The sequence below is a fragment of the Colletotrichum scovillei genome (genome assembly GCF_011075155.1).
Source record: "Colletotrichum scovillei strain TJNH1 chromosome Unknown Contig00007, whole genome shotgun sequence".
In the NCBI taxonomy this organism is placed as follows: Eukaryota; Fungi; Ascomycota; class Sordariomycetes; order Glomerellales; family Glomerellaceae; genus Colletotrichum; species Colletotrichum scovillei.
This window is the reverse complement of record NW_023336265.1, coordinates 2,985,475-3,000,440: the sequence shown is the minus strand read 5'-3', so window position 1 is coordinate 3,000,440 and position 14,966 is coordinate 2,985,475. Positions and strand designations below refer to the sequence as shown.

The 14,966-nt window shown below is 53.3% G+C and overlaps 2 protein-coding genes across 2 annotated transcripts; both read left to right on the top strand.

Annotated features, from left to right (window-relative positions):
* The first annotated feature begins 540 nt into the window (after positions 1-540).
* HER10_EVM0005553 (uncharacterized protein) lies at positions 541-4,416 on the top strand. Its single transcript, XM_035482985.1, has 3 exons — positions 541-2,092; positions 2,177-3,741; positions 3,836-4,416. The coding sequence occupies exons 1-3, from the start codon at positions 1,933-1,935 to the stop codon at positions 4,040-4,042; spliced, it is 1,932 nt and encodes a 643-aa protein (XP_035331479.1). The 5' UTR covers positions 541-1,932; the 3' UTR covers positions 4,043-4,416.
* A 1,006-nt stretch (positions 4,417-5,422) lies between these two features.
* HER10_EVM0006944 (phosphoglucose isomerase) lies at positions 5,423-8,193 on the top strand. The gene is made up of 4 exons (XM_035483026.1): positions 5,423-6,720; positions 6,797-7,330; positions 7,390-7,496; positions 7,551-8,193. Exons 1-4 carry the CDS (start codon positions 6,221-6,223, stop codon positions 8,069-8,071), a joined length of 1,662 nt encoding a protein of 553 aa, XP_035331562.1. The 5' UTR covers positions 5,423-6,220; the 3' UTR covers positions 8,072-8,193.
* Positions 8,194-14,966: the final 6,773 nt, after the last annotated feature.

Below are 14,966 nucleotides of genomic sequence, written 5' to 3'. Positions count from 1 at the left end.
TGCAATGTGCATGCAGGCGCACTATCCAACTTGGATTGACTTTCGCTTAGTTGACAGTTGATTGAGGTTGGACGTCAAACCATCAGCCCGGTTGCCCAGTTGCCCAGGTTCAGCAAGAGGCAGCCGGGGGTTTGCGAGACGTGGTTGGCTGATGGAAAAGAGAGGCAATTTGGTGGTCAAATTGGGGGGTAACGAGCTAACTTGTTGCTGTGCAGCTTTGGTCAGCATCTTGAATCTTTGGTAATCACAGTCCTTGAGGGAGAGGACACTGTACCTGTCTCGTACCTACCCCTTCTCCCGTGTCCACCGCCCCTCTCGGCCATGTGGGCTTTTGCTACTGTGTGAAGAGCATGTCCCCGACTCCCTGTGCCTTTGTCGAAATGTCTCGCCTTTTGCCGGGTACTTGTATCGCTCTCCCCGTACCGTGTGAGTATCAGAACAGGCTTTCCCAGGCGTGAACTCGAGGGATTTCATCATTGTCCCCCCCCTCGTTGACCCCTAGGTCTTGCCTTCCAAGTTCCCCGGGGCCCAAAATGCACCGCCTCCTGAGTCTTGGGTACTGACGCACCTCCTATTCCCATCCCTCCTGTGCCTCCTGAATCCTGTCCCAACTTGGCTACTGCTTGTACATCTGGACGACACTCTGTAGGTATTTTGAGTGCACTACCTATCACTCCGTGCTTACTTTTCGTAAAAGTTAGAGCAAACTGTCTTTCTTTGGAAAGAAGCCCCTGAATCCCATCCAAAAAATCACAAGGTGAGTTAAGACACAATTGTGGCAGGAGCTACCTGGTTTGTACTCCCAGGCCCGTTCCTACCTTTCTCGGCTCCTACCTGTAAGGAAGGTACCTCCTGTCGCCTGTGCCTCCCTCTCCTTTTCTGCCCTGGGCTCCATCCCGTCCTCCCTCTTCCTCAGCAACGTCTACCTTCCTTACCTGACTCCGTACTCAACTTCTTCGTACCCGGTACTGCTCAGCTCCCAAGCTCAGCCCGTATCATCTCCCCAGCTGAGAATAGCATCTGAACCAAGGTAAGGAATTCGGAATCCCTTCTTTTGCTCTTCTACTTCCTCCTCTTCTCTCCTCCACACCTCGCATCTCGCAGTATTCTCTTCCCTCTCTGGCCCCTGTCCTGCGGGTTTTCTTCTTCTTCCTGCAGACACACACACTCCTCACCCCGCCATCCACCCACAGTGCCACTGGATTTCTCTTGGAACTTGGAATCTTGCACCACTGTGCCACCCCGTCACCCCGTTTTTGTCAGCAATAAGGTATCCCCAGCACAAGGTACCATACCAAGCAGCGCAGCAGCAACAGCGACCAGAACCCAGCTAACCAACCAAACCTCCCAGCCCAGCGGCGCCAGGTTGTCTCACCACACACGTACCGTCCGTCCACCCCCAAAAAAGAAGCCAAAGGCCTACGCAGTAAGAGAGGGGGCGGAATTTGCGGGGTTCCTCTAGCACAACGATCCAACGAGCGTCTTTGTACACCAACCTTGAACCTCCACCAACAAATCACGACCCCAGAGCGACCTCTCCTCTCTCTCTCACTCACTCACACACACATACTCTCTCTCTCTCTCTCTTTGAGTCCTACTCCTACCCGTACCCGTGCTCGTACCGTACCGTACCGTACTCTTTGGTACCGTACCTACCTGTGCATTATCTACCGCACCCCCAAAAACACCAAACAACAATCTTTATTCCTCGCCCCGCCTCGACTCGCTTCGCCTCACCTCGAAGGGTCACCTAAACCTCACCTCACCACCTCGCATTTCCTCGACGGTACTCTCCTCACCTTCGATCGCACGCATCACCATACAACCCGACTTTGACTTCTCAATACCCGTTTTCATCGCCACTAGTCCGATTCGCCATCTGCGCATTCGGCGATAAATCCCCCCCCTCCTTCGTACCTTCTTCCTGCCAAAATGTCGTGGAAGTTGACGAAGAAGCTCAAGGAGACCCATTTGGGTCCCTTGGCCAACACCTTCTCTCGATCCCCCTCTACATCTACCATTACCGACAGCAGCGAAAAGGCTCAGGCCAACATTGCAGGCTCGGCCACTCCCACGAACGAAAACACTATCGGTACGTCTTCCCGTCCACGAACCTCCAATACCCCCATACCGACCCATTACTCCTTTCGTCTTCATACTAACCCAACTACTACAGCTGCCTCTGAGGCCATGGCGCAAGTACCGGTCGTCAACCCTCCCAAGCCCGGTATTCTCGTCGTCACCCTCCACGAGGGTCACGGATTCTCCCTCCCCGAACAACACAGAGCAGCATTTGCCTCTTCACACCAAGGCTCGCTGTCCACAGGCGGTGCCCTCAGCGTCGCCGGCTCCGTGCGTCCCTCTTCTTCACAACGAGGAGCTGTCGGCTCCTTCATCAATGGCGCGGCTCGGCCACAGACATCTGGCGGTGGCTTTACTGGAATTCCTACCAACCATGGTCGCATTTCCGGCAAGTACATGCCCTACGCCTTGCTGGATTTCGACAAGATGCAGGTCTTTGTCAACTCGGTCGAGGGAACACCAGAGAACCCCCTCTGGGCCGGAGGAAACACCCAGTACAAGTTCGATGTGTCTCGTGTGACGGAACTCGTCATTCACTTGTACATGCGCAACCCCCTCGCTGCTCCCGGATCCGGTCGTAGCCAGGACATCTTCCTCGGTGTTGCCCGCATCAATCCCCGCTTCGAGGAGAAGCACCAGTTCGTCGAGGACCCCAAGCTCAGCAAGAAGGATCGCGAGAAGGCTGCGGCTGACTTTGCCGCCCGTGAGCGCGCCCTCGGTCACAGCGGAGTCGAGTGGGTGGATGTGCAGTACGGAACCGGAAAGGTCAAGATCGGCGTCGAGTACGTCGAGAACCGCGCCGGAAAGCTCAAGATTGAGGACTTTGAGTTGCTCAAGGTGGTGGGCAAGGGTAGCTTTGGCAAGGTCATGCAGGTGCGCAAGAAGGACACGAACAGAATCTACGCCCTCAAGACGATCCGCAAAGCACACATCATCTCCAGATCCGAGGTCGCCCATACCCTTGCCGAGCGCTCGGTATTGGCGCAGATTAACAACCCCTTCATCGTTCCCCTCAAGTTCACCTTCCAGTCGCCTGAGAAGCTCTACTTCGTCTTGGCCTTTGTCAACGGAGGCGAGCTTTTCCACCACCTCCAAAAGGAGCAAAGATTCGACGTCAACCGCTCGCGCTTCTACACTGCCGAACTCCTGTGCGCTCTCGAGTGCCTCCATGGCTTCAACGTCATCTACCGCGATCTCAAGCCCGAGAACATCCTCCTCGATTACCAGGGACACATTGCCCTCTGCGACTTTGGCCTTTGCAAGCTGGACATGAAGGACGAGGACAGAACCAACACATTCTGCGGTACACCCGAGTACCTGGCGCCTGAGCTGCTCATGGGTCAGGGCTACAACAAGACGGTGGACTGGTGGACCCTTGGTGTTCTCCTGTACGAGATGTTGACGGGACTGCCTCCCTTCTACGACGAGAACACGAACGAGATGTATCGCAAGATCCTCTCGGAGCCTCTCCACTTCCCCGGTCATGACGTCGTGCCCCCCGCGGCTAAGGATCTCCTGACCAAGCTCCTCAACCGCGACCCCAAGGAGCGTCTTGGTGCCAATGGATCGGCCGAGATCAAAGCCCATCCCTTCTTCCACGCCATTGATTGGCGCAAGCTTCTTCAGCGCAAGTACGAGCCTGCGTTCAAGCCCAACGTGGTAAGTAATGATATGATGATGGCACTGCCCAAAAAAATTAAATAAGTGCGATTTGCTTCCATGGCAGCTTCCGCTAACACGCGCTTTCTTTCAGGTGGACGCTCTTGACACAGCCAACTTCGATCCCGAGTTCACGTCAGAAGCACCCCAGGATTCGTACGTGGAGGGCCCGATGCTCTCGCAGACGATGCAGAACCAGTTCCAGGGCTTCAGCTATAACCGACCTATTGCGGGTCTGGGCGATGCCGGAGGCAGTGTCAAGGACCCTTCCTTTGTGGGCAGCATCCAGGACAACCGATAGGCGGCTTGCGCACAACGAGTCAGTGGACGAGTTGAGCATGGTTGAAGAATAGAAATGGAGAGAAAGCAGGCTCAGCAAAGGGGGCAGAGCAGGGCAGGGCTAGAAAGAAAGCGAAGCATGATATTGTGTGGGGTGGGCTTGGTGATTCAAGGGTTTAGCTTAAGCTAAGCTCACAGCAAAGCAACTCGACAGGGAATGGTCGGGGGCACATTGAGTGCGCACGCGCACTCGACAACAAACAGCTTTGCATCTTCGTCTTTGAACGGCGTTCTGGAATGGGCATGATGACGCCTTTTGGGGAAAAGGAAATGTAGATAGGCACAGATCATTGAGCAGACAGACAGACGAATCAGCTCTCAGCATCATCATTCATGGGCATCTTTTTCTGCACCTTCCAGCTTGACATGGTAGTGATGCACTCTTAATCCTTGATGGCATCTTCAACACATAGTCCTCTACCTTAAGCTAACGTACCAAGGAATGTAAGTTGCGAACTTGGAATTGGTACATGTTGACAAATCCCCGCCTGGGGAAAGAGGACGGAATCGGGCCGGGACGTCCATGGTGGTGTCTGACAAAAGAGATCGGACGTCGGATCTACCGGGACGGGATGTAGCGGGAGTTAGTCAGCGCAGGGCCCACCATATCGGAGTGACCGCTTCAAGACCTGTCATCTCAAGGTTCACGATGTTCTGCAGCATGCCAGCCTCTCAACTGAGCTGCTTGGGGAAGTAAATCGATTTGGCACATTTTGTAGCCGCAGGGAGTCGGAGGCCGAGTTTATGTGCTCCATGAACAGCCTCAAGTATCCGCCCGGACAGAATTATCCCGATGACAAAATATCTCATTATCCCGGGAGCAGGCAGGTAAAGTACACTAAAGCTCCAGTTCAAGGGCCGAAAAAAAAAATGAACTTGTCCTCGGGACTTGGTTGGTGGGGGTTTGGATGGGGGGTTATTAAGGTAGCTTCAATGCATCCGCCATGAGTAATCGGCTGTCGGATATAGCAGATAAGAAAGAGGAGCGTCAATTGGTACGGTTGGCTGAGATTGTGGATGGAAGATGGCGATAGGTGTTAGTGGATGGCTGGGAGACCGTCGAGACGAGGGAAGTGCGAGGTACGGAGCTTGGTATCGTGTGTTTAGGTAAGCTTCGTTCTGCTTCGGGGCTGTCCCAGCGACGCCGGCGGGGGGGGGCACGGCGGGGCAGGGGGTATGACGGTGGACGATGACGGAGAAACTTGGACGAGAAGCTCACCAATTCACTCAACAATAGCGACGGGACCCGGTTCCCAGCCCACTTCTTTCGAGGTAAGTTCCCGCGGCTCGTGAGAGATATCCGACGGCCTTGACAATATCCGTACGTGAAGGGTGAACGTGTGAGAGGTATCGTCGTCTCGTGTTCCGTTTTCTTCTAAAGCGCAGCCCTCCCACATTGCTTATCCTCTTGCTCTTGTCCCTTTCCCTCGTTCCTCTCCCTCTCTGCCTTGCATTTTTCCATCTTCTCTAACCTACCAACATTGATACCCCCATCTATCTAGCTCATCCCCTGCCATTGCCTTACTGAGCGTCCTTGTTACCTTAGGTACCTAGCTCTCTTCCACTTGCAGAATCTCTGCTAGGTAAGGTATTTGAGGTACATTAGCACGCTTAGGTAATTCACCTGGCGTCATTTCCCCCCAAAAGGTCAGTGCTTTTGCTTCACTCGGTGCGAATACAGCGTGCCATGCCCCGCGTTCCAGCAGTGTTTTTGTACGCAATTACCCCTCCACGCCAGACATGCCACCTCAAGTTGAGCCCTCCCATTGGCTGCTTTCGAGCTCTGAAAGCCGCACCCATCCAATTCCATCCCACTTTCACTTCCTTCCACGGTTGCTTAGGTCCCAGTAGAACCGCCGCAACTCTCCCCGTCCTACTCCTCCCACTGTCATAGTCAGTCCACGACAACACACACACACACACCTTTTACCTAACCTGACTTCTTACATACCCCCTTTTTCTTGTTTTTAGCCTGATCTCTATATACCTTCTCTTGGTCAATTCGATACCCAAGAGGTACGCTTCCCATCACCACACCTGCATACATGCCCATAGAATCCCATTGCTGACGTTCTCTTCCTCCGCAGATCACCATCCTCCAATCTCTAGCTTCTATCGACACCACTCCATACCGCCCAAAATGCCTCAAGCATCCAGCCTTCCCGCGTGGGCCGAGCTCCAGGCTCACCGCGACAACGTCGGCAAGAACTTTGTCCTGAAGGAAGCCTTCGCAGCCGACACGGATCGTTTCGCCAAGTTCAGCCGTACCTTCAAGAACTCGGCCTCGGGCACCGATATTCTCTTTGACTTTTCAAAGAACTTCCTCAACGATGAGACCCTCCACCTCCTCGTCAAGCTCGCCGAGCAGGCCAACCTCGAGAAGAAGCGCGATGCCATGTTCGCCGGCGAGAAGATCAACTTCACCGAGAAGCGCGCCGTCTACCACTCCGCCCTCCGCAACGTCGGCGACTGGGACATGAAGGTTGACGGCGTCGACGTCATGGGCAACAAGGGCGGTGTCCGCGAGGTTCTCGAGCACATGAAGGAGTTCTCCGAGCAGGTCCGCAGCGGCGAGTGGAAGGGCTACACCGGCAAGAAGCTCACCACCATTGTCAACGTCGGCATCGGAGGTTCCGATCTGTGAGTCTTTTCTGCTCCCCCCTCCTACCTGTAAACACAGAGAAGTCTCCGGGGTTCCAACTAACATCCCTCGCAGCGGCCCCGTCATGGTCACCGAGGCCCTCAAGCACTACGGTGCCAAGGACCAAACCCTCCACTTCGTCTCCAATATTGACGGCACCCACATGGCCGAGGCCCTCGCCAACTCGGATCCCGAGACCACCCTCTTCCTCATCGCCTCCAAGACCTTCACTACCGCAGAGACCACCACCAACGCCAACACGGCCAAGTCGTGGTTCCTCGAGAAGACGGACGGCAAGGGCGAGATCGCCAAGCACTTCGTTGCTCTGTCCACCAACGAGGAGGAGGTCACCAAGTTCGGCATCGACGCCAAGAACATGTTCGGCTTCGAGAGCTGGGTTGGCGGTCGCTACTCCGTCTGGAGTGCCATTGGCCTCAGCGTCGCCATCTACGTCGGCTACGACAACTTCCACAAGTTCCTTGCTGGTGCCCACGAGATGGACAAGCACTTCCGCGAGACTCCCCTTGCGGAGAACATCCCCGTTCTGGGAGGTCTCCTGAGCGTTTGGTACTCTGACTTCTTCCAGGCCCAGACCCACCTGGTTGCTCCGTGAGTGTTTCCTACGCCGAGCATCAACAGATTGTTTGGTTCTAACAAGTCGCAAACAGCTTCGACCAGTACCTGCACCGCTTCCCCGCCTACCTCCAGCAGCTTTCCATGGAGTCCAACGGCAAGACCATCACCTCTGACGGAACTCCCGCCAAGTACACCACTGGTAAGTACATGCCTTGATACGACTGTGCTCGCAAAGACTAACAACCACGACTAGGTCCCATCCTTTTCGGCGAGCCCTGCACCAACGCCCAACACTCCTTCTTCCAGCTCGTCCACCAGGGCACCAAGCTGATCCCCGCCGACTTCATCTTGGCCGCCAAGAGCCACAACCCCATCGGCGACGGTGTCCACCAGAAGATGCTCGCCTCCAACTACTTTGCCCAGGCCGAGGCCCTGATGGTTGGCAAGACCGCTGACCAGGTCCGCGCCGAGGGTGCCCCCGAGGAGCTTGTCCCCCACAAGATCTTCCTCGGCAACCGCCCTACCACCAGCATCTTGGTCGGTGGCCACATTGGCCCCGCCGAGCTTGGTGCTCTGATTGTCTACTACGAGCACCTTACCTTCACTGAGGCTGCCATCTGGGACATCAACGCCTTTGACCAGTGGGGTGTCGAGCTGGGCAAGGTCCTGGCCAAGAAGATTCTCAAGGAGCTTGACGAGGCCGGCAACGGTGAGGGCCACGACGCCTCCACTGGCGGCCTGATTGGCGCTTTCAAGAAGTACTCCAACTTGTAATGAATAATGTTCCTCTGTCCTTTGGTAGTTTTATAAAATTGGAAAGAGAAGGGGTGGCGTGAAGAGCGGTTCACGTCCCGATGAAGCTAGCAGCATGCAAAAATGAAGAAGTCTTGTCCACACATGAGTCCACTTTGCACTGCGTGATACTGATATTGCTTGCTACTCGCAGTCTCTTGTGTCTAGAATGCATGACGGAGATGAACATCTCAGAGGTGTAAAGACGTCATCTAGATTCTTTTCCCTTTTTGGGAGGATAAGGAGCATCCACGCAAGAAAGACATGCACTTTCCCCCTTGAACATTGGTGTTTTACAGTCGATGTCCGCCTTTGCTGACTCTGGGGTTCAATCTTGAAGGAGTCCAGTTTTCAGCAGCTGGTATCCGAGACCTCGTTGATGCTAGCTGCATATGATGAATGTCTCAAAGTTTGAGTAAGCGGCAGCGAATGAGACATGCGAAAGCGTTTAATTGTACCAAGATCCTCTTAACCTGGTATGTAGGAACGGACCAAGAGTGTAATTGAAGGCATTACGGAATATGGGCAGCGAGTATGCCGTCGGTTCATTCGAAGTATCCATGTCAGGTGTGTCTTACAGAATCTATGTCATCCTATTAGCGTATATTGAATCACTGGCATCTATTCTACAAAACACACCTGACATGAAGTTGTCATAACTGCATACTTACGAAGCAGGTCGAGCATCTAAGCTTATGATGAGTTGATAACGTGTAGTCCTGGTGTAAGTGGGATCGGGAAATGAGGGGCACTGTAGTTTAAAGGTTCACTCCTGAGTTTTCCTCTAGCTTTTTGGCATCGAAACGTTGAATCCTATGTTAGTTAAAAGTAAAGTCTTTGGGCTGGAGTGTCAAGTTCTGTGTTGGGTTCTTTACGTTGTATTTGTGCATTTCATGTGTTAGAAGAAACGGGCTTTTAGCCATGATAAAATCTCTGGTCTTGTGTCAATCTCTCATCGAGACCACAATATACTTACCTACTACCACTTAAACTCCTCTTTGAAAGGGGGATTTCGTTCATCGATTATTCGGTCTATGATAGCGCCCTGTAATATGTTCCCGTGCCGAGCAGAGACATAAACAGCATGGGACCAATTTTCTCATCTACTGCGAACCTACTAATGAGTTAATTTCCTTGCCCATGTTCCAATAGGCCTGCGAACCGATCGAATGAGTAAATACTGTCTAATCGATGTCGACAAGATGTCGCCTAGTGTAACATTACCATCATGAGTTACCCCCAAGTCAATGGACCATTATCTCAAGCAGAGCCCAAGGCTGTCGCACTCACAGGGAGGGGCCTACATCTCGACATCAGATAGCCAGAAGTGTTGAAGAGCCATATGGTCACGGGTCTGAGCCCCAGATGCGTCTAGATGCGCTGATATTTCGGTAGGAGGCTCAACCTAGGCGCTGTTCACGAGCAACGCAGCAGTTTCTCACCCCTAGACACGTCAAGTTATAGCTCTCTGCGGTGGCTGGGATATCAGGCTTTCGATACATGGAATCAGGCCTAGCTAGTCGATTGTATAAAAGTCCGTGGTAGATGTGAAGGCCGAACTTCACACGCACCAGTCGTGCATTGTAGGACTAAGACTCTGGAGGTGGTCCCTTGAGTAACCACACATCTCATCTTGATGTTGTGAGTAGTGGACAGTAGGGAATGTCGTCCTTGATTGGTAAAGCAGCGCTTTACAAGCTCTCACTATCCTCCATCCCAAGTTGAATCACTGATGAATATGAGGCCAGCGGGCCGAAGTGAAAGATAGTAAATTCTTCAGAAAGGCGTCGCTTGGAAAGATTTATCCACGCGCTATGATCTCGTCCCTGAGTTCTACACGGGCAGATTTCCCAGTCCGTAGCAAGTGTACTTGTGGGAACGGATGATCGTCGCAGAGTACGAGAGACACGACGGTCTCAGAACGCCAGATGGCTATGGGTTCCACATACTTATTGGTTGCGGGAACTTATACTCGAGGTCAGAGGTGGGCATCCAGCCCGCAAGACATACTGCGTACTCTTGATGACCATTCATGGCGCCATGTGGGGAGCGGAAGGTGCCATTATGAAGGAAATCGCAATCGTCTACGACGATGAGGACTTTGTGGAAACTCTTCTTCGGGATGTCGCCATGATGTTGATGACTGAGTGCCATGCGGATGTTGAGGACAAGCACATCAACTCGTAACCCATGACTCCATCCACGACTGCAATGCCATGATTGTGATCCTATCTCTATTCCACGTGCACGGGTCAAAGGTCACAACGTGGAAGAAACTCTTCGACGAAACATCGTCGAATGCAGTTGTTGACTTCGGAATAGTATGATCTGACAAGAGCCCGGAATTCCCATGGGATCGTCAGGGAACTTACCTCAATGAAGAAGGACATAACTCCCTCCACACTACTGGGCAGCGATATCAATCACAATGGAGAAAAAGACTGCGATCGTCAGGTCTCGAACGTCCAGACTAATCTTTGGACTGCATCCTCTCGTGGCCCCTCCGTGAGGGTGTTCACGATGTGGATGGACCCTCAGCGAGGTCTCCATCTCGACTCTGGATCAACGTTCAACCCAGACGATTCGTAGCGGCTAAGGTAGCCGCTTCTTCGCCTACTCATGTATCCGTAGAGGAACTCCACAACGGCGTGTGTGTTGTAGACGCCGGGGGGGGTTTCTAGCACGATACGAAACCCCGAGGATCCATAATTCTAGCTGCGAGCAGACGGGACAAGGATGGATGATGGAGCAAGCAACTAGTGTAGAGCGGACGGCGCATGCTCCACGGCGGATTCTCCACGAAGAAAAGGGTGTCTAGACAGCAGTGGAAACCCGTAAAGAGTTCGTCGGGCACACGTTTATCTCGCCTGCTCCACGAACGCCTTCACTATCTTTGCGGGTACAGATAGCAGCTCCTCCCTCCCTTTCCTCAAAACCAAAGAGGCGTGCTCCGCTGGTTGGTCTGGGGACTCGGGGAGCACATTTCTGTACCGATTGTTCCCCGCAGAGGCGAATCCAGTGTGGAGATGTGCTTTCACTCGACTTCAAGACGTGTCTTCGCATCTGCACCCGCCCAAAGAGGCACGGGAGGGAGGTGCGGTGTCGGTGCATGGCACGCATGGCGGACATGGCTCTGACTAGCGACTTGGCTGGGTCAGCGAAAAAGGCACCGCGTCTGCTGCGTCTCGCCACCGTCGAGTTGAACCGCTCAGTTCTCAGCTTTTTCTGAACTGCATAGAATCCCACTACCTATGTAGACTCCCGGCGCGGGTTGATCGACAGCGACACCCGTTTTCTTGACACATCGGGTCCCCAAAGATATAGTCTACGGCGGCCGTTTGCTGTGACTGAACTAGAAGCGCATTTGGATGGACAGAACACGAATGATCCCGTGGTAAGCCGATGTTGAGGACGGTGCCGAACATATTTCGGACTGGTCGTTCTCCGCCTCTTGGCCTACTACCGTGATGGTCCACGGATGCCGTCCCGCCAAGGGTGTCTTGCCCTGCCGCCTAGCCGACCGCCGCCGATGGCTAGCCGTCAATCGCCCGTCTACAGGATTGCACCAACAGGTTGCTGATGTCAGCTCGAATTTACCTTTTTTTTTTTTTTTTTTTGCAAAAGGCGCTCTAGCCGCAGTCAACTTCTAGCACACCCTTAACCAGTTACCCAGTGCTGCAAAAGGTAGTAATTGTGTAAACGTGAAGGACCCGGGCAGCCGGAGGCAGCCAGAGGCTGAAAGGTCTTGGACTCTCACAAGCCAAGTGCCATATTGTGTTTGTGCATCAATGGCCACAAGCTTGATAGAAAAGATGGGTGCCGATACTTGTGGCATCAGAAAGCCTAGGTATGTCTCAAATCCCACCTTGTCGGCCGAGGGCAAACATCGGAAAGCAGCTGAATACATACATCCAGCGAGTGACAGTCGAAATGGCCAAGTGTGAACATTGAACAGAAGAACACCGGTGTTGAAACTTTGTGTGGATCGGAGAAAGTCGGCCCCACTTCGGGAACATGATGCGGTGCTGCCCGGGCGACTTTTTCTGTCTTTTTTGGTCAACGTGCATAGTCAACCCCGTGGAGAACCTACATATGTGACCTAGAGTACCGATAAACATCCGTAGCATTTCACGGGGTAGGAGTGAGAAAGTAACCGAGTCAGTCTACGTCCATCTGGGCGGTAAGCGCTGAGGTGCAGTGGGATTTTCCGCCGGATGAAAGGCAGGTGAGGCCGCCGACGATGGGAGCGTGGTGAGCTATTTCCAGATTTTGGACTCGCCTGTGCCGGAAAATATCCCGCTGCCCGGAGGAGAGACATTGGCGTTTGTTGTTGATATCGGGCCGTCCAAGCCAACCTTGCAGTGGATGGTTGCGTTTGGCAACGTGATGGACCTGCGTCCTGGGAAATGAAGTCGCCGGATAAAGTCCATCTCCATGAAGTCTCATGTGCCTTTCCATATGCCTACCTGCATGAGGACGACTGAAGTTGAGAAGATGTGCGCGGCAATGCTCTGAAGGCCTGATCAGCTTCTGAACGGTGGCAAGCCTCGGGACGATGTGAGGCTGACAAAAATGTAGCAATCTGGTAGAAACCAGCACGTGGACCTTTATGAATAGTGTCATCCTGCCATGGACTTCCAACAACAATGCGATGCGTGAGATAGGGGTCGATCCAGGTGCATGTGCCCAACCGCCGCAACCGTCCATGGTGGCCGCGCCAAACGCGTAGTCCACACCAGTCCCATCTCGTGGATCGCTTGATCTCTTGTCATCCTCACGTGGAACCGACCATCCACAACGACCATCCGTTGATCCATCACCACCTTTGGGATCATCTGGGGTTGTCCACTAGCGGGCCGACAACGACTCAAGCATTGCTATGACCACCGTTTATCTTGTGGGATAGACGCTGTAGCCGAGAGATGTACGGGTGTAGCGATGGGATTCGAGATCCAGAAAGGCAGCTGGTCCTGAATATCTCTTCCCAAGCTGGACGATCGATTTGTTGAAACTTGAACGTCTTTGTTGCTAACATGCGGCATGTGGTGAGCAACTGTTGCAAAACATGGTCATATTCCGACTCAAGCCCAAGGAGAAATGCCCGGCAATCGAGTCCGAAACTCAAGAGGACTCACGACAGTTGAGCGCCGGGTTTGTTTGCTAGCGAGGTGGAATGACGTGCTCTTGCGAGCGATAACTTGACTAAATCGCCAGAGCCCCATCTGTCGTAGCCGACCATCATCGAAGGGATGACGGGTCCATTGAGTTTCTGACAAACCTCAACTTGGCGCATCGTGAATGTGTAAAGTACAAGCTGCAACGGGCGCCAGCCAGGACCAGGGTCTCCGAGCTAATCGCACACCCTGAAGGGCCTTTAACCCAAGTACCTGCGACTCGCAAAAGGCTAACAAGACCCTTGATGCCTAGGATTACCTGGTGCAGAATGGCGGGCGAAGCCAGTAGCCAGTCATATTGCACAGAAGCGTCTTGGTGGGAAAAGGGTCCGCGGGGCTTGACATGGACTGGCGGGCGTGAACGCATAGAAAAGCTCCAGCAATGACGCATGCCAAGACCCAAGTCTGAAGAGTGAGGACATTCGCAGTCGGCATGAGTTCCTTAGGTTGCTGATTGTACTCCTTGTCCAGTCAGAAAGCGTAAAAGTGTCTGCATGCCGTTTTCTCATAGAATCTCCTCAATCCCTAGCCAATTGACGAATGTGCCTGGCTCCGCCGCAATGGAGTCCTCAAGAGACTTTGCTTTTCGTATGTACGGATACGTACACTACGTCTGTGATAGTGGGATTACTGGGGTTTCCCTCAATGATTACGGCCACTCTCAAGTTGTGACTAGCGCAACATCGTGAGTTGGGCCAGGATTGAGGCGTCCAATCCATCCAGTAGGGTAATCAATGCCGGGCGGTAATCAAGGCACGCTCTCTCGGAGGACACAGACGAGACCCGCGGGTTTGCTGTGCAATGGTGGCTTATTTCGAAATGGAGTACATCGACTGGTTAGCCGATTTGCTTGAGCGCATAGTTGAAGTAGTACACGATGGTAGGATAACGTCTGGTAAGCTGTAACGCGACTGCTGTAGTATCTAATGTGATACATAGCCCGACGTCCAAAGTGGTATAGACTCAATCTTCCTTGGACCGTTGAGTTCATATTCGATTTGCTTGAGCGATACATCGACGTCATTCCGTCCCTTAAGATGTCTGCGAGGTTTCTTTTGCTACACTGTCGACGCTTGAGACGGTTGGTGATAGACATGCCGTGCGGCGCGATGCAATGCACACCGACGCCCAACAAACGCAGCATGCATTTCAAGTCTTCAGACGGACGTCCGAGCTGTAGTCCCCGCGGTCGCTGAGGCTACTTGAGCAGAGGGGGGATCCCTTGCGCTGATCAGCATGGGGACTGCCTGTCAAGGCTATGACGGTGATGATCGAGGCTCGATGTAATCGGAGGCCATCGGGCGGGAGAAGCCATGGGCCGGCACATTCTGTGACATGAATCCAAAGTCAATGGCCTCTCCAGCACCTGTATCCGGGTGGTTGGCACATGGTTCGGGAGCCAAAGCAAGCGATGACGACAATACACTTTGATGATTGAAATGTGCCTGTTCCTAGGCGTCGCTTTCACTGTCCCAAATCGCTGAAACCTGACCGAAAAAGGATAGCGAGAAACGCCGTGGCAGAGTGGCAGCCGCCGTGCGTCGGGGTTGGCGTACCTGCGCTGCATTAGGGACCGCAGCTTGAACCCAAGCATGCTGCGTTAGTAGAGGTCACGAGGGACTGAAGTAGGTCACAGCTGTTGAAAAAATGATGATGGCAGTACCGGCCTTCCTCTGAGGGAGTTATTTGGCAGCGAACTGGAG